A 22,173-nucleotide genomic window follows, 5' to 3' on the forward strand; every position below is an offset into this window, starting at 1 on the left:
AGATTATGTATCATGCCAGGTTTCTTTTCTATACGAGAATAAGGTGCAAAAGCTGTTTTTTTTCCGCTTTGAAGACCTAACCACAAGCTTTCATAATAACTATTAGAAGGTCAAAGTGACATAATACTAGACATTGTGAAATCTCTACTTTTTTACTGAATCAGAGCCGTTCACATTAACCCCATGCAAGCATTTCAGTTCAGCTTGTTGTTGTGTGTGTCCACCACCTTCCACCTTACATGAATATCTGTTTTCACCTGGATGACCTTTACTTTGAAATAGGATTATGTTTCATCCTATGATAGTATCTTAGCTCATCTTTTCATCCATTATCTTCACTCTTATATGACATTCCATTTTGAGTCATTATCTGAGCTCAGCTTGGTGCTGTTTATCTTCATTCATCCACAGGCTGCTCTAGGTTTACTGTCCTTTATTTCCCTTCTTGCCTTACCCTCCATCTTAAATGAGAACATGGGTTTTATTTGTTTACCTTTCCTTTCATTCATCCTTGGACAACTAAGGCATTATATAAATAAATTGGCTCATATAATAACAATACAATCTACTCATCTGTTGCATTCATGCTCATATGTCACTCAACTTTAAATGAATTTCTGAGTTTGGCTTGTTGCTCTTAATTTTCATTCAGCTTTTTAAAGCTTTTTTGTGTTACCTTCATTGGGTATCAGAGTGTTCTCCACTCTTTTTAATGTCCCACATCTTGAATACCTTCGAGAAGCAGGTCCTGAACTATATGAGTCCTCTTGTAAAAGATTACTTGGCTTGCGTTTTCTGATTTTTCCATTGCCTTAATACCATCCGGCCACCCCTGTTAAAGGGTAAGCTCATGGCTATGTAGGGGGATTAACTTATGGCGTCCTGGATAAAAAACTGTGGTGTGCCTGACAGATAGTTTGTGAGGCTCCAAGACTGTATGAGTGATGCTGGAGCACCACAAGGAGCAGTTCTGACACTTTTCTCTTTACTCTGTATAAATATAACATCAAGTCGTATCACGTGCAGTAACTCTCAAATAATTTTGCACTGATGTGGTTTATTAATAAGGAGGAGACAGAGTAGGAATCATAGGGAGAACTTTGTTTCTTAAGGGAAGACAATTGTCTACAAATTGACATCAACAACACCAAGGAATTGGTTATTGACTTTTGCGACAACAAAGACCCTCATTATTCCTGGAGTGGAAGGAGAGGTGGTGCGCTGCTACAAGTACTTGGGGTTCTACATCAGTGTCAGGCTGGACTACTCTGGTAACACAGAGCAACTGTATAAGAAAAGACATTTTTACTTAGGATGCAGCAATTCTTCAATATGGGTAGTGAAAATCCTTTTATATTTTCTACAGCTCTGTGATGGGAAGTGTGATTTTTTTATTTAAGTGTGATGTGCTGGGTCAATAACATCACCTACAAGAGAGGGCCCTAAGTCAACAAGCTGATTAAAAAGATGGCCTCAGCTTTGGGATGCACTCTGGACCCCCTGGCGGTAGAAGAGGAGGAGAGGATGGAAACAAAATTGAGGGCCATTATGAACAATGCTGCTGCACATCCTCTTGCACTGAGTACTTTTAGCCAACAATTTATTCAACAGATGTGTGTCAGGAAACACTACTGGGGCGCCTTCCTTTTTTTTTATATATTCTTTTTTGTGTTTCAGTGAGGTTGTTCTTCTTTATTATTTTTCTGTACTTCTTGAGGTTCTGTCAAAAGCTAACTTTCCTTTTGGGTCAAGTCTGAGTGAATATCAACAATTTGCCTGTTGACTCCTACACTCCACTGTAACTGAACATCTGTCTTTTTTCATTCCAAGAGATCACCTGGGCTCATCTTTTATATTCATCGACATATTACAAACCATTCCAAATAAATGTGTGTTTGCCTCACTCACCTTTATGTACGTTCAGTCATGAGGGAATATCTGACCTGAAGTCGCTGTACTTCATGTATAAGGAGACTTTACATTTCACCTTGTGTTAGCATTTGAGTTCCAGGGGTCATAATCCTTTAATGCTACATTGTCAAAGCACGAGGAATTTGTGAACAATTTGTAGACCCAAAACAGTTTTTGATAGATTTGTACATTTGAAAACATTTCTTTAAGTTTTATCTATCTTCTTTCTTTACTGGCAGCCAAGTTTATTCCTCCTACAAACATAAATATGTCCAGATCAGCCAGCAATTTGACGTTAATCTGGGAAAGCCCGTCCAAGGAGGCGCATGGCTCACTGAATGAGATTCAGTACAGAAGATGTGACGTTCAACAGAAGCATCTGGTATGAGGTTCATTTTACAAGTTTACAGGATTATCTGCTGTTCTTTCTACATAAATACATTTGTATCTAATCACTTATATAGGATATTTCAAGACAAATTGAGCTTCACATGCAAATTTAGGCGTTCAATTGTTGCAAAGATAAATGGCAGTGATATAGTGAGGCTTTGGGATGGCAATAAAGTTGCCACTAGAAACCTCAAGTCTCAAAGTTTTATTTGGGGTAAGAAGCGTAGGTTGGGAAAGTAAACTTCAGAGCTCTGAAGGTGAGCAGCTTTGTCTTAACGGGGTTTCAGAAGCAGACAGGAAGCAAAAAAAGTCTCTCTACATGAGGGGCCAAGTGCTCATGTTGTTCTGTCAGAAGGAAGACTCTGGCAGCAGAGTGTAATACTTTTACTAGTCTCTTGAGAGTGAATTGTACAAAGAAAACCTCAGAATTAAAATTACTGAGCAATTTGCCTGATGAGGAAACTAAAGCTGATTTAGAAAGATTATTCATGCATATCTTATATTCAGTTAATATAATATAATATAATATAATATAATATAATATAATATAATATAATATAATATAATATAATATAATATAATATAATATAATATCTGCAGTGGGTTGGCACCCTGCCCAGGATTGGTTCCTGCCTTGTGCCCTGTGTTGGCTGGGATTGGCTCCAGCAGACCCCCGTGACCCTGTATTCGGATTCAGCGGGTTAGAAAATGGATGGATGGATAATATAATATAATATAATATAGGCGGCACGGTGGTGCAGTGGTAGCGCTGCTGCCTCACAGTTAGGAGACCCGGGTTCGCTTCCCAGGTCCTCCCTGCATGGAGTTTGCATGTTCTCCCCGTGTCTGTGTGGGTTTCCTCCGGGTGCTCCGGTTTCCTCCCACAATCCAAAAGACATGCAGGTTAGGTGGATTGGCGATTCTAAATTGGCCCTAGTGTGTGCTTGGTTTGTGTGTGTCCTGCGGTGGGTTGGCACCCTGCCCAGGATTGGTTCCTGCCTTGTTGGCTGGGATTGGCTCTGGCGTGACCCTGTGTTTGGATTCTGCGGGTTAGAAAATGGATGGATAATATAATATACCACATGTTCTTTGTGGTGCAGCAGGTGCCAGTGTCCATGAATGGCTGTTTTCATTTTGGATTAACAGCTTTAGAAAATTGATGGCTGGCTGGCTATATATTTCTTATCTACATAGACAGTAATATGAATTTGAAATTTCAATGGCAGTGCATCCTGGGACTCAAGAGATTAAAAACAAAACAGACTAATTAGGATGCACTTCATCCATGTAATTTAGAGATACAGACAAAGAGATTCATTATTGGAAATAGGGCACCATAATGACACAGATAACTCTTGGGTAGTCTAACTAGCCTAATATCATTTTCAAAAACATTTTAGAATGAACCTGAGAAGTTTTGGTGAGTTCAATCTGAGGAACTATTTTTATAATTTATCTTTATCTTTTTTATTTTGCAACAGCCAACAATAAATTCTTGTGTGATGACTAAAACAGAAATGAATTCAGAAGGGGCCTGGGAAATTAAGGTAAACCCAAAAGACTTTAAATGTCAAGTAGGTTAAATAAGTAGATGGTTTGTGCTATAAAAATATCAGTTTATTTATAGTGCTTTCAACCATTGATCATTTAGTTCTGTGAGTGTCAGAAAGACCTTCAACATGCGTTATAGGATGACTTCAAAAATCAAACCTCACCACCGCACTGCCACTTAGCAGCACCAGTCCTCTGTACCATCTGGAGAAACTCTCACATTCTCAAAAGTCAAGTCAACCTACACAGAAATCATCCTGGTATGAATGGGTCAGCACAGAGAGTTGGTATAAGAGTTGGCACCACTTCAGTTTCAGAGATAGAATCCCCTTTACATGCAACTGCTGTGTCTTTGTGCTGCTTTTACATCATGGAATTTTAACAATGTAGTGCATATTGTAATTCTCAAATAATTTCTCTGTCACCCAGAATAATGTTTTGGAGAAAGATGTGAAATGTAAATCAGGAGGTGGCACAAAGAATGGTAAGAAGGCACAGCTCAGTCTGTAAGCAACTAAAAGGGCAGCAGTGATGCTTTGATTTATTTATTTATTTTAAATAAATGTTTGACTGCTTTTGCAAAAAGCTTTTGCTGTGCACATTGCCAACATCAAATAAGTTCTAAGGATCACAATTGTAAAAAAGACCTTACCTGTATAATTATCATTCATAGCTTCTGTGAAAAGAAGCTATAAGTAAAAACAATACATATATTATATTATTCCATCCATTTTCTAAATCTTAATTCAGTGCAGAGTTATGCATTATGCAGCTGGACCTTATCTTGGCAGCACTGGTCATAAAGCAGGAGACAAGTTTGAACTGACTGTCCAACATTATTATATTATATTATATTATATTATATTATATTATATTATATTATATTATATTATATCACAGTGGTTAGTGTCATGGAATTGAATCCTGTGCCAATGTCTAAGCGGCATTGTCATGTTCTCATCATTCATAATCATGTGGTTTTTCCCACAGATACTCAGATTTTGATCCCTTGTTTCCAAACATGTGTAGGTTAGGTTAAGTTGTATCTCTAACTTGGCCCAGTCAGTGTATATGTGTGTGATTGGGCTTTGAGACAAAATCGATAATATTCAGGTATTGGTTCCAAACTTGTACCCAGTGCTGCCAGGACAGGTTCTGGCACCCTTGACCATGAAATAGGTTTGAAAATGTCATTATGTTAGAAGATTCCTTCATAAATCTGTTTAAACTACATGTTTCTATTTGATTCTATTCTATTTCTAGATTTTATTCATAAAGCACAGTCTCTGTTTGTTCTTTATGTACATCCTTGTTGTTCATAGCATATACTTGAAATTTAACACACAAGTGCTTCTTACCAGAAGTCAAGTTCTTTGCATAAATCTTTCAATCTTTTCCATCTGGAGATAGCAGGGGTGGCTTACGGGTCAAACCAAGGGAGAAGAAAAACTACATTATGATCTATTGACAGAGAACTAGAAATACAAAGATTCTAATGATGGAACAATACTACCACACATGCCGTTCAGCCAAGAAATTCCTGTTTTTTTACTGCCCAGTACATGCATCTTTATCAACCATTTTCCTCCTCACTATTTATGTCACGTCCCCTGGCCAACTGGGTGGGGGCCATGTTGTCACAGGCCATATTTATTGAAATTTGTTTTTTGCACCAGAAGAAAAAAACAAGAACAGAAAGAAGCTTTCCAGTAATAACAGTAGACATGCAACATTGGGTGACTCTGCTAGTTATACTGTATTATGACATAACTTTTGGAATGTGCGTGGAAAACAAGAGGATCCTTTCCAAAACTCATGTCGATACAGTATAGGAAGAACATGCAAACTCCACACAAACAACAATAGGAAAATGGGACGCTGGAAAGACGAGGCAGGAGCAGTGAACAGTGAATCACTTCATATTATATAATATAATGTAATATATAATATAATAAATAAATCTTGGGGTGAGACTAATCCTGTGACGAGACATGACTTTTTGAAGAGAGTTTTTGGAAGGAAGTCCCACGAGATGGAAACTTTTACCATGAGATTCTTTCAAGTCACACCCACTATTTTCAAACAAGACCACAGTCATCAGATGCATTCCGGCAATTAACCTGGACAGACACCAATCCATTAAAGGGCTTACTTATGAACACACACACACACACACACTTACGAAGATCCAGTTTAGAATCACCCATTCATCTAAATATGGCAGTGAGAAACAATGAAGTCAAATTAATTAACGCGAAAATTGTCGATTGGTTACACGACAAATTGATTAAATGTGCATCAATAGACTGTGCTGAAGCAGTTGGTGGTGATCGTGCAGAAGATGAAAACATCAATTACAATGTCCCATAGAATATCTACAAGCGTTAACACTGTCTAGTCAGTCACCGGCCGAATTACTGTTGAAAGAAGAATGTTTTGTAATGTTATTGCGTTATTTATGTGTGAGTGATGGACTATGCAATGGAACAAGATTAGTTGTATTAAAAATTGGTCCAACAATTGTAACGTAAACTTTTAACAGGCGACAAGAAAGGTAATGTAGTATATTTTATGTGAATAACATTAGACACAAAAGGAGATCTTGATATGCCATTAATAACATTTACAGTTTCCCGTGACAATAGATTTTGCTATGACAATTAACAAATCATAGGGACAAACATTGGAAAAAGTTGATTTATTTATTAGAGAGAAAGAAACAATATTCACTAATGAGCAGTTATACATTGTGTTGTCACAATGTAAATCCAAACACAGAATCAAAATTTAATGTGATCTTGAAGAAATTTTAATTCCAAATACTGTTTTAACTGAAGTTAAAGTGAAAATAATGCATATGTAACAATTCCCATGAAAATAACAATCACTTTAAATTGTATATCTGGTTAATCAAACCTCGGGGTTGGCAAGCGAAACGAGCAGGGGGCTGAGCCCCCTAGTTATATTATATTATAAACTAGTGAAGAATGCAGACATACAGTCCTAACTAAAGAGCAGTTCATACAGAGCAGGGATGCCCAATGCGCCAATCACAATCGACCGGTAGATCGCATTGCATTAAAATTTTTTTTTTTTAAACGTTAGTCTATCATATATCCTTCTTATGACATTTGCCACTTGATTGACATACAGGGTGGCCAGTCTGAGATCGCTTTTCTTCTAACACACTGGTTATCCCGCACGCACAAAGAAATGCGCAAACTACTGCAAAACTCCGGCTATAGACTAAAGAAGGGATTTAAAAAAAAATGTTTGGGGAGGGTATGGGCTGGATGTGGAATTGGAAGAGGATTTTTTCTCTCACAATGTCACAATCGAAGTGCGTTTGTCTAATCTGTCAATCTATCATTGCTATTCCAAAGAAGGAAAATGTGGAAAGGCACTTTCGAACCGTTCATAAAAACTACGAAACTGACATCCTTCCAAAAAGTGATCTGAGAAAGGAGAGGGAACTAAAATCGCAGTTAATCGGACAGCCGTCATTTTTCACTCGGCTGAATTCAAAAGCTCCTTGACTGCATTATTTGGCTGTACTTATTTATGTGAATCAGCCTTTTCCCACATGACGATTATTAAATCCAAATACTGTAGTGACCATAAATGTATTGAATTGTTATTTTGCCATAAAGGTTATTCAGTTATGCAAGGTACGACAACATACATTTTATGTATAAAGTATACTCAGTATATATATACTGGTCATTTTAGAAGTAGCTCACAAGCCAAAAAAGTGTGGGCACCCCTGATATAGAGCAAGCTGAACTTTTCCATTTTAGCAACACATTATTTAGTTTTGACCATGGTGCTTCATAGGCATTGGTGGTGTTTGTCAGTACGTCTGTCTTGTTCTCATTCTTACGTATCTTGGATTGTGTCTTGCCTTTCTTTTGTGTCTACCTGCTTCTTAGTTGTTCTGTCTTAAGCATTCGCTGTGATGTGCTTGATGTTCTGCAGATTTTGTTCTGTTTTTTCCTTCTTATTATGGAGTTCTTCATCACATTGGATGATCAATCAACACAATATTTACAGTACACATGATTATGAATTCTGAACATGTATGTACTATGCCCTCGGTGATTATCAATAGGTGGACTTGTGCTGTTATTACTGTAAATATTTCTGCTTACCAATATAACTGTAACCATGTTACTGTTACCTAAATTTGTTTGATTTTTCAGAACATACCAGGTGATATTCAGGATTACTTGTTGCTTATCTGTGTGTCTAAGCATCTTGTCTGCTTATTCTTTCTTGGTCTTCGTCACTTAATTGTATTATGTGATGTGCTTGATGTCTGGTGCTCAGCAAATAGTGCTGTTCTTATTCTTCTCTTCTTATTACAGTGTTCGTCATCATGGACTTAGTCTCTGCAATTTGCTTGACTCTCTGCATATATTTCTGTCATGCCACTATCTCAGTCACTTTCCTATAAGAAACATGCGAGCAGAGGTCATTTTGCTGAGGTTGCCACTATCTTAAATTTTTTGAATTTCCAGAGCATGTCAGGTCAGAAGTTTATGATTTAAACCAACATAAAGATTCTAGCCCCAGTAGTTTGCAAGTAATCATGTAACATATATATATATATATATAGTGTGAGACATGCCCGAACATCATCAGACAGACAGCGCATCTTTATAAAAAGCACATTTATTTTCTCCTCCATCATACAGTCCCGCACAACACATTGTGCTCCTCACACCAATCACCAGTCCTCCGGGCTTGTCTTCCTCCTCTCTGTCCTTGGACCGCTTTTCCTCTCTCCACGGGAGCCTTGTCCCACTCCCACTCCCGACTCTAGCTCCCAGACTGTAGGCTCCAGGAGCTCCCTCTGACGACACTTCCTGGTGTGGTGGAAGAACACTCGGAAGCAGTCTGGGCGTCTCTGGAGGGATCCTCCTCCATCTTCCCGGGTGTGGCAGAAGTAAATCAGTCCCGGGCCCTCTGAGACTCAGGGCGCCCCCTGGCTGTGGCCACGGGTCCCAATAGGTGTGAGCCTCCTTGTTCTTCTCCCGTGGTCCTCCTCTGATCCAGGGCAGTTGCCCTCTCGTGGCCCGGAGGATGTACATGCCACCTCCCGGTCCTTCCAGGTGTCCCGGCCGGGTCGCAGCTCCAGCGATTCGCCACAATATATATATATATATATATATATATATATACACAAAGCACAAAGTTTCTGGTTCAGGTCTCATCTTTTGATTCACTTCACTCATATTGAAAACAGGTCTGGAAGGGTTGGTAGTCCAGTGCATTACACACAAACTCGTACACTCACATTTATGCCATTCAACCTAATTTTGGAGTAAACCAGATTTGGAGATGAAATCAATATGAAGAATAGTCCAGCTCTACACAGATGGTGACTGTGAGCAGTGGGGTCATTAGGAGTTTTTAGGGGGTGTAGACTGCACTGGGTGACACCATTAGAAGGGTTAAACCCTATCTATATAATTTATGTGCAGTGGTTTTGGCTGTAATCACCAAGGGTGACTCTCTCTACCACTGAAGGGATCAGTTGGATCTCGTGAGAGGGAACTCATTGAAATAGATGAGTAGGCTGAAATCAAAAATGGGGGTGACCCCACCAATGCAATGATCAAATCTCTGTGCATTACTAATAGGGGCAATTACCACGCTGTATTAAATGGCTGGGTGTCTGCATAGTGCATTGTTTAAAGTACGATCAGCTCTCTGTTAAGGGACTCTATTCATCAAGTCACCCTGCGACCTGTGATGGTCTTAATCTGGGCTTGGTTACCACACTGTGTGATGCCAACCCTAGGGATGCCAATAGTTGTGAAGGAGCGCTGCTAAATTTCTGCTCAACTTTAAATCGGACTCACTCAATTAGAGGCAGGCATAAGCTTCATGCAAACTTGAACTGACTGAAGAGTGTAGAAAATGGATGGATATAATGTTGTCCTGAAAAAATAAAGGCTCTGAGTTATTCCTCTTTTTGTCTCTTGTCCTTTTTAGTTACCCTGTCCTTTTTCCATTAAATGTGTGGTCTGTGAAGGCCAAATGTCTGTGCCTGCCTGCTGAGCCAGTGACCCTAATGTCTCTGCCAAATGTTGCTCACTCTTATGTCTTTTACTAAATCCTCTCTAATCTTTTCTGCTGCAATCAGACAACTGTTCTGTGGTTCTTGACCCTAAGGAGGCCTACCGGATTAGAGTAAGGCGTAGACCCCAAAATGAAAGCAAGGGAGTGTGGAGTGAATGGAGCCAGACAGTTTTTGTTCCAACAGGTAACTTTCTATGCATATTTGTGACTTATATATTACAGTCTTTTCTCTTTGAAGCTGCAGAATGCTGTAAAATTAGATATTTACATGTATGTAGACAACCATGAAATTCAAATGAAATTCAGTGTGTCACTGTGGTCAGAGTATAATAAATTTTGAACTCCACTAACTTGCTTATGAAATATAGTTCTTTCATGTTCAATTTGTACCTTTTATTAGAATTATGTTATGTTGCGTACTCTGCCTTTTTTTTTTTTATAGATTCTTGCTTTGGTTTTTATTATGCTGTATCAGGGAAAAAATATTTCTTGAGTTTTGACAGAAGAAACAATGATAAGGTCCTTTTTTCCTAGAGATTTTCTAGTACGAGAAAGCAAAACGTCTGGTTAAACTGATTGATTTGCAATAACTGAACATTATTGTAAAGTTACATACAGTTATTAATACACAGTGGCATCTGAGAACCCACAACTGCTGAATCCCAAACATACTGGAGCATCACAGATACTGACCTGTTCAACTCTTGGACTTTTGAAGGATGGTTCTCCATAACTTTCCACATTTCAAAGTTCTGCACTCTTTGATAACATCTGGAGAAGACAACAGCCTGGGCACTGAAGTAGCTGGCTAACTGCTCTGTTCATTTCTGTTGACTTTTATTGTGGGTCTCCAGGGAGATTCCTATTATGGATTTGTATGCTGAAGGATTCTTTTATACTGTAGAAGCCATTTATAAAATTAATATTTCTGTCATGATTACTTTTTATTATAGTGGTATATTTATCTTGTGGTCTTGAAGTGACTCTGTAAACAAAATGACCTTTCCATGGTGTGATTCCCAAATTGAACCTGGTCTTTCCAAGGAGTTAACACCTTGTGTTGTGTTTCAGTGTGCCACTTCCATCATCAGCTGAGCTTCTGCTTGCTCTAATTCAGCTTCCATAGTCACTGCCACTTCAGGCCATTACTCTTTCTGCTCACTAAATAGGGGACAGGGCTCAAGAGATGCAGCCAGAACATCACTACAACACCAAGTCTTTCTGTTAGGAGCAGAGAATTGGACCAGATTCTGACACATCACTTGCAGCATTAGTCAGCTGAAGCCACATCCTGGTTAGCCATTCTCAGAGACTGAACTGTGTGAGGCTCTTGCGTCTATCTGTAATCTAGCTTGTCTTGATTACCATGTGCAAAGTGATTCAGATAGGATACCAGGCAAAATGATTCATTCAAGCAAGATTATATAAAAAACCTCAATTTCAGACCTTCATTTATCAAAGTATTAAAAACTGAGAGTGGCTGCCTAGTGTACATTTACACTAATAGCTACTATATAATAAAATGCTACGATGCATGTGTGTGTCTGGTCCCACTGGGCTATCTGATTTGTCAGATGCATTTGAGAGAGAAAGTGCCATGCCAGAACAATTGAGACATATGAGGAAGAGTAAAGGCATAGGAGGTGGCCTGTCTACCGTTAGTGGTAGTCATAAAGTGGACATAGGCTTAAAGGTGCCTCGAAATGACAGAGTCTGAGAAGCCAGCTTTCTGGAAAGGCACTTGAGAGATGGATCACTGGGCAAGAGAGGCTGAGACACTCAATGAAATGTAAAAGTACAGGAGGTGGCCCGTCTGCCATTTGTGGTCGTCAAAAAAGTGGATAAGAGGCGAGGAAGGTTTCCCAAAATGGCAGGGTCTGAGAAATTGGCTTTATAGTGATGCACTAGTTAGAGGGATCATCCTGCAAGAGAGGCTGAGACTCATGAAGATACCAAGGAAAGGTGTAGGAGGAAAAATGAGGATAAACGTAGAGCAAGAGACATGAAATATTTTTCAATTTGTTCTATTACCACATGGCTATTACTGTATATTTAATTTTCTGTCATTTTTATAAAGAATGTATGATGTTCACAAATGTTACCAGTTTATGACTTGCGTTGCAGAGCTGCAGTCTGAGCCAGAGGCTGACATCGAGAGCCTGAGTGATCTGACTGAGGATGGCAAACGGCTTCTTAACCTTACATTCAAGGTATAGTATAAGTGCCAATTTGTTTTCATAAGGAGTTCAATCCATAAATGGAAAAAAAGAATTCTTTGAGGAGCAAAGTGCTTTTAATAATTCAACCTATCTATATATTTATTTTATGAACCCCTCTATTTAAACATACGTTCTGAACTCATTTATTCTGTTAAATGGTCAATTGGGGCTTGATCCTATTCTGACAGTTCTGAAAGTGGTGCCAGGGCTTATTGTTCATGTGTTATGATTTAAAGATGACGAATTTCCAAAACTGCAGCCCTGCTTAAGTCCACCTACCCATCTTTATGACAAGCCATACTTCTATAAAGTAAGACAGTGGTGTTGGCCTTAACACTATTAGGGCTTTTCCCTGGGTATTCCATTTTTCCTTACTTCATCCTAAAAACCAGTGTGTTATATTAACTGCTGACTCTGTGTTTGACCCTATGAGTTACTGTATGCCTGCTAATGGGCTGGCATCCTGTTTACTGCAGGTTGCTCGCTTGTGTCTAGTGCTGCTCAATAGGTAGTGGCTCCTCATAATGCTAAACTTGTTAAAAGATTGGATGGATGGATGAATCTGATGGACATTCTGGGCTTGTGTACTGAATTAATATTATTTCCTGTAGGCCAGTGAAAACCTTTCAGCTTCTCTGGGAGACCTGAGCTACATTGTTAAGATCTACATAAAGAACTGCCAACAATATCATTTGCAGAAGGAAACAAGACACACATGGTATGCCTTTAACATTTCAGCAGCAGAACATGAAGTGTCCATCATAGCTACTAACAAAGTTGGGCAATCCCCAGTAAAAACTCTTCAAATCCCACAGGCAAACATAAAAGGTAAGAACAGCTTTTGAAACATATTGTCAATTATTTCTGATCGATTTTACGGGATTATGACATTGTAATGCTCTGAACATACTATCAGCTTGATAAACTTCAGGATATTATGGGGAGACTTTCAACTGCAAAAGAAAATGGTCTTTTTCTTCATCACCTGTTTGCCTTGGTTCGTTTCTCAGTCCATTAAGTTAGATAGATAGATAGATAGATAGATAGATAGATAGATAGATAGATAGATAGATAGATAGATAGATAGATAGATAATTAATCCGAAGGGGAAATTTACGATCTGTGTGAAGTATGCATGGTCTTCGTGTCTACCTTTGACTTCAGTAAATGTGGTTTTCCACATTCATTACCAGACATGTATGTTAACTGTGTGTTGCTGGGAGTCTGGGTGTGTTTTTGGGTTTGCCCTTCAATCGACTGATTATGGCCCTTCCTGACACTGAGATGGAATAAAAGGATTTGACAATGTTTTGTATATTATGATTTCTATGATCTCACCTTGGGTTAAGTGAAGTGAAGGAAGGACATACGTAAAGGTTTGAGACACAGGGCTGTAGATGAAGACTAGAGTTTGGAGTGGTAGATTGATATTGGGTTTTTTTTTATTCTGTTATAACTATTATTATTATTTTATTATAAATGCATAATGACCTTCTAAATTTCTTGCATATACATTTTCTTCAGTCAGAAGCACAGGCAGATTAAGTGACTTGCTCAGGGTCAAAAAGTGCATTGGAGTGTCGAAATGAATCAGCACATTTGTTGTTTCACGTTCATTGCCATAATCAGTACTCTTTACTGCCTGTGAATAATTATTTTTATACTGTAATTTCATAAATTTAAATTGATAAATGACTTGGAGGCTACTGACCCCCTCAGAGTTCATATTTCACATACGTTTTAATTTCTTACTAAAGATGAGTATGTTTGCTTAAGAAAGAAGCCCAATGTCTCACATCCATCCACTGATTTTTAGACCCACCTATGCCGATTTGTGACTAATTTCTGATTGACTAATCAACAAACTGCTCTTTCATGACTGTTCTACAGAGGAATTCTTCTTGCACTTGTCAGGCTGCCCATTACTATTTCTACATCTCATTGGGATTTATCACCCTGACTTATCTTTTACCTCTTATTCTTGTCTTCAAGCCATCAAAATTGTTCGTTCCAGTGCTTTCCGGCTTCAGAGTTCCTGTAAAAAATATTGTGTTGAATGGCGAGATGTGGCTGCAGATGTTTGGAACTCATCACACTTGAAAATAAAGAATGGTGAATTCCACATACAAATGCTAGAAGGTGCGCTCTTTAATTTCTTCATGTTGTTTTCATGGTTTGTGTTACTCAGTTTGAAAAAAAATGCGGTTGGTTGAAAGAATTGATCTGGTGGATGGCGACAGTAATGTTATTTTTATTGTAATATTTAAATATAAATAGACTGAAAAATGGCAGATGATCATTCAGTACATCCGTCTCATTTGTGTAGCTCATAGCGAAGCCATCCAATATCTTAGCCACATGAATGTGGAAGGTTGTCAGGGTTTCTGTCTCTACTCTGTGGCGCAATAGTTTGTCAAATTACCACAAACCTTTGTGTGAAGAATTGCTTCTGTCTAAAGTGCAATTTCCACAGATGTCCTTGAGTCTGTGATTTAATCTTTACTTTGAATAATTCCATTGAAATGATTTCAATTGAAAACTTTCAGAATATTACGTGAAAAGATTAGATTGTCATGGTGGGTGAAAACTTTGAGCTCATTTCATAGTGGAGGTCACATTCATTAACCTTGAAAAAAAACATAAGAAAATCTGACAAACTAGAGAAGACCATTTAGTCTGTCAGGCTCAGTTTTTTTAGCTAATAGCTAAGCTGTCTCAATATCTCATCCACAACTTCTTAAAGCTTGTCAAGGTTTCTGCTTCATCTACATAATTTGGTAGTTTGTTCCAGATTCCCACAACTTTTTGCATAAAGAAGTGCTTCCTGGTTTCAGGCCTAAATGCACTTCCCCTTAACATTTACCTGTGTCCTTTAGTCTTTGGTTCACTATTAAGTAGAAAGAATCCTGCTAAATCTACTTTATCAAAACCTCTGAGAATTCTGGAGATGAGGTCTCCATGCAGTCTCCACTGCTCAACACTCAACAGGTTTAATTCTCCGAGTCTGTCAGAGTACGACATGACCTTAAATTCTGGGATGCACTTTGCTGGTACCCTCTGCACAACTTCAAGTGCTGCTATGTGTTTTTTGTACTGTGGTGACAAGAACTGCATACAATACTCCAGATGTGGTCTCACTAGAGTGCGGTGGGTTGGCACCCTGCCTGGGATTGGTTCCTGCCTTGTGCCCTGTGTTGGCTGGGATTGGCTCCAGCAGACCCCCGTGACCCTGTGTTCAGATTCAGCGGGTTGGATAATGGATGGATGGATGGTCTCACTAGAGCATCATATTGTCGAGCATAATGTCCTTTGATTTATATGGAACAGTGTTTATGATATAACCTAACATTTGCCTTTTTAATGGCTTTTGCACATTGCATAGATGATGAAAATGCGTCAACATAAAACCTGAAATCCTTTTCAGAGGCTGCTTCCAGCAGGGCATTGTCTCCATCTTGTACCTGTAATTGACATTCTGCTTGCTAACATATAGCACTTTCCACCTTTCTACAATAAGCTATATTTTCCAATTGTTTGTCCAGTTCTAAAGCTTGTCCAAATCTTCTTGAATTGTTTTTACTGCCTCCTCATTATCAGACATTCCTCCAATTTTTGTGTCATCTGCAAATTTCACAAGTTTACGAACTATACCAAAATCTGTATCATCAGTATAAACAAGAAAAAGTAACAGACTGAGGACAGACCCCCGAAGGACTCTGCTGATGACCCCAGGACCAGTTATCTGGGTGGGCTTAGGTTTCCCCTCACCATAGACTTTAATTCTGTCATTTTCTGAGACTAGCAGTGGATGACCAAAAGATTCAATCGAGATCCTGATCATGGTGATACAACAACAACAACAACAACAACAACATTTATTTATATAGCACATTTTCATACAAACAGTAGCTTAAAGTGCTTTACATATTAAAGAATAGAAAAATGAAAGACACGATTATAAAACAAAATAAATCAACATTAACATCGAATAAGAGTAAGGTTCAATGGCCAGGGGGGACAGAAAAAACAAAAAAACTCCAGACGGCTGGAGAAAAAATAAAATCTGTAGGGAAATGATGAGTGATGAGTGAATTAGTTTAAACAATGTTTAATACATTAATATGAACATGCAGAACCACTTTGCCCACATTCTCAGCAAGGCTTTCAGCACTTAGGACCATTTTGTTTCTGTAGTACAGTCTTCATCTATGCAGTGACATATTATTGTTATATAATACTGGGTTGTTGTTGCAGTTTAAAAATCAGTTGTGAGTGTTAGCTTATTGATTGTGACTCTCTGAGTTTTTAGCTGTTGCATTGTCTTGGTAAAATGTCTGAAGACAATAGATTAGCTGGCAAAAGCATTTGCTGTCAACCACATCGATTGGTAACATGTCCTGTTCAATCATTGTACACACCCTTTGTGTCATTTGTTTGACTGTTGGTCAGCAGAGCTTTTTCCTCCTATGTCATGGAAAATATGCAGTAAATAAAGAAGAGCCTTGAGCCATTATTATATATGTTTTATCTTGGTAGAGTAATATATTTTGCTCTACTTTCCCCTATTGTATTAGAATGCCTAATCTCACAGACTTACCACTGTTTATAAGGTATTATTGTATATAACTTAACCCCACCTTCCCTTCTATATCTATAACCTCAGGCAATTAGATGTAGTAAAAATAAAAGCAGGAGTTAAGTTACACATAAAATAATGTGTTACTGATAATATTCATAAATAATAACAAAATGCAAAGTACATTTGAATATTGGCAACCATACAACCTGATAAAATGGTGATGTGTAACTCAGGTAGCACACAGACTTGTAGTTACTTAAAATGTCTCTAGTTAAGGCATCGTTGGTGCTCAGCTTTTTTCAGAACAGGCCTCAAGCCTGTCTCAATATGGCTGAAGCTGTGCTCTTCATTGTGCTGTTCTTTTGTCAGTTCATGGTGTGATGGTCTTCATCATTTGTTAACAAGAGAAAGATATTTCTACATCATCACAGGTTAGCAAGAGAGATGCTTCTTTCATCATATGTTGGTTAGTAAGAGAGAGAATGTGGTTGAGCAAATTTTTAGGATTTCTGTCCAACCTCTACAGCCAATAAGCTAACCTGGCTTTATGTGGGGGATGAGGGAAAGACTTTAGCAAAGAAACACTTGCCAAAGTGGTTTAAGTCACATCCCCAAATCCTGTCATAAAATTACAAAGAGACAGTTGTAAAGTTAAACACGAATGCCTCTCACCAAAGTAACACTAAATTACATTGCTTTGCCTAAATTATAAATAAAGACGTACAAAACATTTATCAAGTTATATGCAAAATCTCACATCACAACAATATACTAGCTGTGTAAGCCTTTGCTGTAAAAAGCCTAGGCTCATAAAAACTGTTGAAATTGTCAAAACAAATTGAAATGCAGAGTTAACGATTTCATTTTGCGGACATGCTCGCCCCCCTTGTCTGTCAGCGGCTAAGTGAGTTTGTCTCTCATTGGAGGTTTTGTTTTGCCAATGTGCTCGCCTCGCTTGTGTATTAGCGGCAAAATGAGTTTGTCTTTCCTCGGCAGTTTAACTTTAGTGATGGAGTCACTTTCTTTCAGCTTCATGCCATAGCCTCGCACTTCTTTCTTCTTCCAACTCGTTACCTTGGGGCCACCTTGCTGGCTCTTTGAGCTTCATGCTGTAACATCGCACTTCTGGGCCAGACAGGCAGACAGACACACACTTCCATGTGTAGATGTCTCTCTATTATAAAAAGAAATCCTGGAAAGCAAAAGCAAGGCGACGATACGTGATCTTCTCGGAAGTTCTCGAAAGACATTTAAAAGACCCACGAGACAAAAGACACTTGCCACAGAGCATCTCGCGGGGACCGTAAACATGAGACTTGGTGCCAAGAGACTGTGCCAGGGCCGTCTCGCGGGGACATGGAAGATGAGAGTCTTGCAAGACACGCCCTACTTACCAAAGAATATCATAAAAGTGCAAATCCATCAAAAAACAGTCAGTCGTGTAAAAGCACATAGTTCACATCGATCCTATGCTCTCAACACATAAGTGTATAAGGGCAATATGGAGAATAGAGACCTAAAGGCGTTTGTGGTGTTATGGGTCCACAGCTCGTTGTGCAAAGGCCAGTTTTTTTTTTTTTAAATAAATAATCACCGCACTCGAGGCGGCTTCGTGAGGGGGCGTAGTGGTTGTAGCAAGCCGCCCGGTGATCTGCGGTGTGGGCGTTTCTCACCGAGTGCACAGGTGAGGAACTGCCCACATCCGTGATTATTCCCGTGGCTAATGTGCTGCAGCTGCTATGGCCCCTCGCAATATAAGAAGTGCGAGTCGGTTGGAGAGGAGATCGAAAAATAGAAAGATCGATCAGAAAAGGAAAGTAAAAGAACAGAAGTAAACGGAGGTTGGAGCAGGAAGCAGTGAGGAGGGAGAGAGCAAGTCGGTGCAGCAGGAAGCAGGCAAGCAAACGCTCGCAGGCAGCTGAAGGAAGCCTGGGTGTTTGGCCAACACCTGGGAGAAGCTGTGGTCGCTCCTGTAGAGTTTGGTTTGAAGGGCGGGAGTGATCGGAAGGTGCAGGACTCTCCACAGAAGGTAGCGGGAGTCGGGACTTGGGACATGGTGTTCCCTGTGTGAGAGCCTTGGTCACAGTGGAATTCCCAAGTCACTGTCAGGGGGAGCCGACCGGAGCCAAGGATCGGGAAGGCGACTGGCAGTAGTAGTAGTAGCAGAAGCAGGTATACAGGTCAGCTGCAGTGAGAGCGTCTAACTTATTGCGAGGCTCAGATGGGTGAAGCAGGAGAGATGCTGGAGTGAAAGAAACCGGGCTTGTTATTGATTTTAAAGACTGTTTCCTGTATGAACGTTTTAACCTCTGGTTTTAAGGATTGTTTTTTCTATTTATTGATTTTTTAACCTCCACATTTCTTTTAAGGATTATTTATTTATGGAACTATTTTTGAAGCACTGCACTTGTTGAACACTTTGTTTTGTTGACTATTTTAATAAAAGCACTTTTGCACTTTTTTACCATCCACTTGCTTAATTGTTGCCTTCACTGACTAGCTCATCGGTGACATTACCGACGGTGTTGGGTTCAAGCGCTTCCAAACTGTGATGGGAGCATGGAGCCGAACCCGCATTGTCACAGTGTTGGAGAGAAAAAGGGCAGATAAGAGATTATGAAACAAGTAAAATTCGAAAGTATTGCAGCATCCCAGCCAGGTTGTGGCCTTTTTGGTTTTAAGTGACTGTTCGGTCCGATTGAGGGAGAGTGTAGTACAGCACGGAAGACTGATAGCGGGGTATTGATTGATGTGGTAAGGGGAGTGCGGGACGTGGGGAATGAGGGGTTGGAGAAGGTGCTAGAAAGTTGTGTTTGGGGTAACAAAGTCAGCGATTGTTCAAGTAAAACTTTTGTGATACTTTATCATGTCAGTCGCTACAGTATCAAAGAAAAGATAGAAAAGATTGCATTACCGCAAAACAAACGGTGATTAATCATCAGAATTAGGTGTAATTGAAAAAAGAGCAGGAGAAATCGAGGTCAGAAATGAAAGGCAAAGAGTAGACAACAAAGTCTTTTCGCTTTCGCATCATTCAATGCACAAAACGTGGATTTACACAATAATAGACCATACGCTATGAGAATCTGTGGTCCCGGAACAGTTAAAGCAACAACAAGTTGAATTTCAAAGAATACACAATTCAGTCAGGTGTATATTTATGATCACGGAGAAGTGTTGCAAATTTTAACAGGCAAAAAAAAGGTAATGTATATATTCCGCGAATAACATTACACACCAAAGGAGATTGTGACATACCATTTGTATTAAAATATTGACAGTTTACTGTGAGAATAGCTTTTGCTATGATAATCAATAAATCACAGGGACAAACATTAGAAAAATTCAGATTATTTATTAGAGAAACAGAAACAATATTCACTCACGGGCAGTTATACGTTGCGTTGTCACAATGTGTTTCCAAAAAATATTTTGGCTTTAAAGTAAAAGTGCAAATAATGAAATTGAAACAATTCCAAAGAAAGTTAAAATTGTATATCTGATTAACATAGGGGTTGGCGAGCAAAGCAAGTAGGGGGCAAAGCCCCCTAGTTTTTATATAAGATGAACTCCAAACAAGGTCATCCTTTATTTATTCCTATAGGTGGAATCCCCACATCTGTCTGTTCAATGCATCATGGCAGACTGAAGAAATCTTACAGAGCGCTTTTCATTTTGTCCTTTCATGTAGGTGCATTTACTTGACACATTTGAATATATTTTAATTTTCACCAATCAGCACATAGATAAATGGTATGGTCCAGAAACGCACCTTTGTTATTAAGTATTATGCAAAGTCAAAAAAACAGTTAATCATTAAAAGTCATGGGTGATACCTGGTTCAATTGTTAAAAAAGAGAAAAATCTAAAGTTAAATGTTATATATGATCTTATTTTCTAATTTGAATGTGCTGCTAAAAATGTAAAGGCAGGCATTTTGAAAAACCTTTTCTCTTACTGTACGTGCTTACATTAATAATAATATTAATATGGTAGGTTGCTGTATTTGAATGGCTTGTTCAGTAGTCTAAGTGGCAATGCATTGTTTTTGTTGTGTTTCTTTTCTATTTCAGCCAGTGTTACACAGTTTGCAGCAAACTTCAACATCCTTTCATTCAGATATCTGCCAATCTAAGAAGTGTTTAGCATATTTTATTCTAACAATGCATCTGTTCTGTTCTTGGATGTTAAACTGTCTGACATATACCTTAAAAACTTCCCTCATCTGCTTATTTTGATGCCCATGCATCAAAGGATCACACATCAAGTTAGTAGTGGGGTTGAAACTGTGGCCTTGATGTTTCCAATCCAACCTCTTAGCCTCTGGGCTACACTTGCACTTGGTGTTGGAGGGGCTGATGCCAGGTCAGCTTTTTGAGCAGTAGTTAATGGCAAAAAAAACCTACCTGTTTATAGTATATAGTTTTAAAAAATACATTAACTTATATGCACATAAAATGATGTGTGCCACACAAAATATACTTAAAAGATACAAAAAATTATCATGCAGTTAGTCCTGGGGTTTTGACCTGTAAATTCACATCACTTCTGACTCCTTTATTTTCTTAGGAAAACTGAACAATTTTACCCGCTACCACATCATCTTTCATTGTCTGAACAGGAATAAGGATTACTGGACTGCATTGGCACTTGAGACATATCTTAAAGAGAACAGTAAGTTGAAGCCCCTATAATTATTTTTATATTGTGTATTTCAAAAACAGTGCTGGCTCATAGTATCTATAGAGACTTTCAAAAGATCAGCCAATAGAAAATTCCAAGAAAACTGAAATTATCAAGTAATAAATGTGCAGTATGTGTTATTGACAACGGAAGCATGTACATCCACACAGAAATATGAACTCATGATTTATCCATGTGGTCATTATTGGAAGTGGTCACTCAAAATGAGTATGACATTCATCATCCATTCATAGATGACTGAGGATCCCAATTCTCCAGCTTCAAACCTTGGAACAGAGGGGACAGGACACTTCATTGAGAGGTGGCCTCTGCAAAACTAGGTTCCCCTTGTCTTTCCGTTTGTTGTCTTTTGTCTAATTTGACGTTTGGCCTCAAATTGGGCTGCTGCCTGGTGGACCATGTGGTGCCAAAGTGGACATTCTTTGGCAGGGCCTTCCCAACTAGTTTTGCTGAAGTTGCCATTTTGAAGGTAGGTCTACAGTGTATCTTTGACACATTTTAACTGGCTACCATGAGTTCTCTGGCCTCAGCTCAGTTGTGAGTAGAGGACATATTTGGGGGGACGGGTGTCAGGTATTCTAATTCCTGTCCAGTGGAGCTGGTTCTAAAGAATTATGCATTCAATGCTGGTCGTCTTTGCCTCAGTGAGGAAGCTGGCATTGGTGTGGTTGATATGAAGAATCTTTTAGGGGCAGCACTGGTGGAATCTGTCCAGAGTTTTTAGGTGATAGCAGT

At 38.9% G+C, this 22,173-nt stretch overlaps 1 protein-coding gene across 3 annotated transcripts in view; it reads left to right on the forward strand.

Annotated features, from left to right (window-relative positions):
- il12rb1 (interleukin 12 receptor subunit beta 1) overlaps positions 1 to 22,173 on the forward strand; it is a 56,560-nt gene that overhangs the window by 24,896 nt on the left and 9,491 nt on the right. For 2 of the 3 annotated variants that reach the window (XM_039766617.1, XM_039766618.1), the window contains 8 exons: positions 2,151 to 2,293; positions 3,783 to 3,848; positions 4,282 to 4,336; positions 10,001 to 10,120; positions 12,061 to 12,146; positions 12,767 to 12,983; positions 14,148 to 14,294; positions 21,304 to 21,408. In XM_039766617.1, coding sequence (XP_039622551.1) covers positions 2,151 to 2,293; positions 3,783 to 3,848; positions 4,282 to 4,336; positions 10,001 to 10,120; positions 12,061 to 12,146; positions 12,767 to 12,983; positions 14,148 to 14,294; positions 21,304 to 21,408 — 939 coding nt within the window. Of the gene's footprint in view, positions 1 to 2,146; positions 2,294 to 3,782; positions 3,849 to 4,281; positions 4,337 to 10,000; positions 10,121 to 12,060; positions 12,147 to 12,766; positions 12,984 to 14,147; positions 14,295 to 21,303; positions 21,409 to 22,173 lie in introns of all 3 variants that reach the window. The other variant, XM_039766619.1, reaches the window with a different exon arrangement.

This window comes from Polypterus senegalus, chromosome 10 (genome assembly GCF_016835505.1).
Source record: "Polypterus senegalus isolate Bchr_013 chromosome 10, ASM1683550v1, whole genome shotgun sequence".
Classification (NCBI taxonomy): Eukaryota; Metazoa; Chordata; class Cladistia; order Polypteriformes; family Polypteridae; genus Polypterus; species Polypterus senegalus.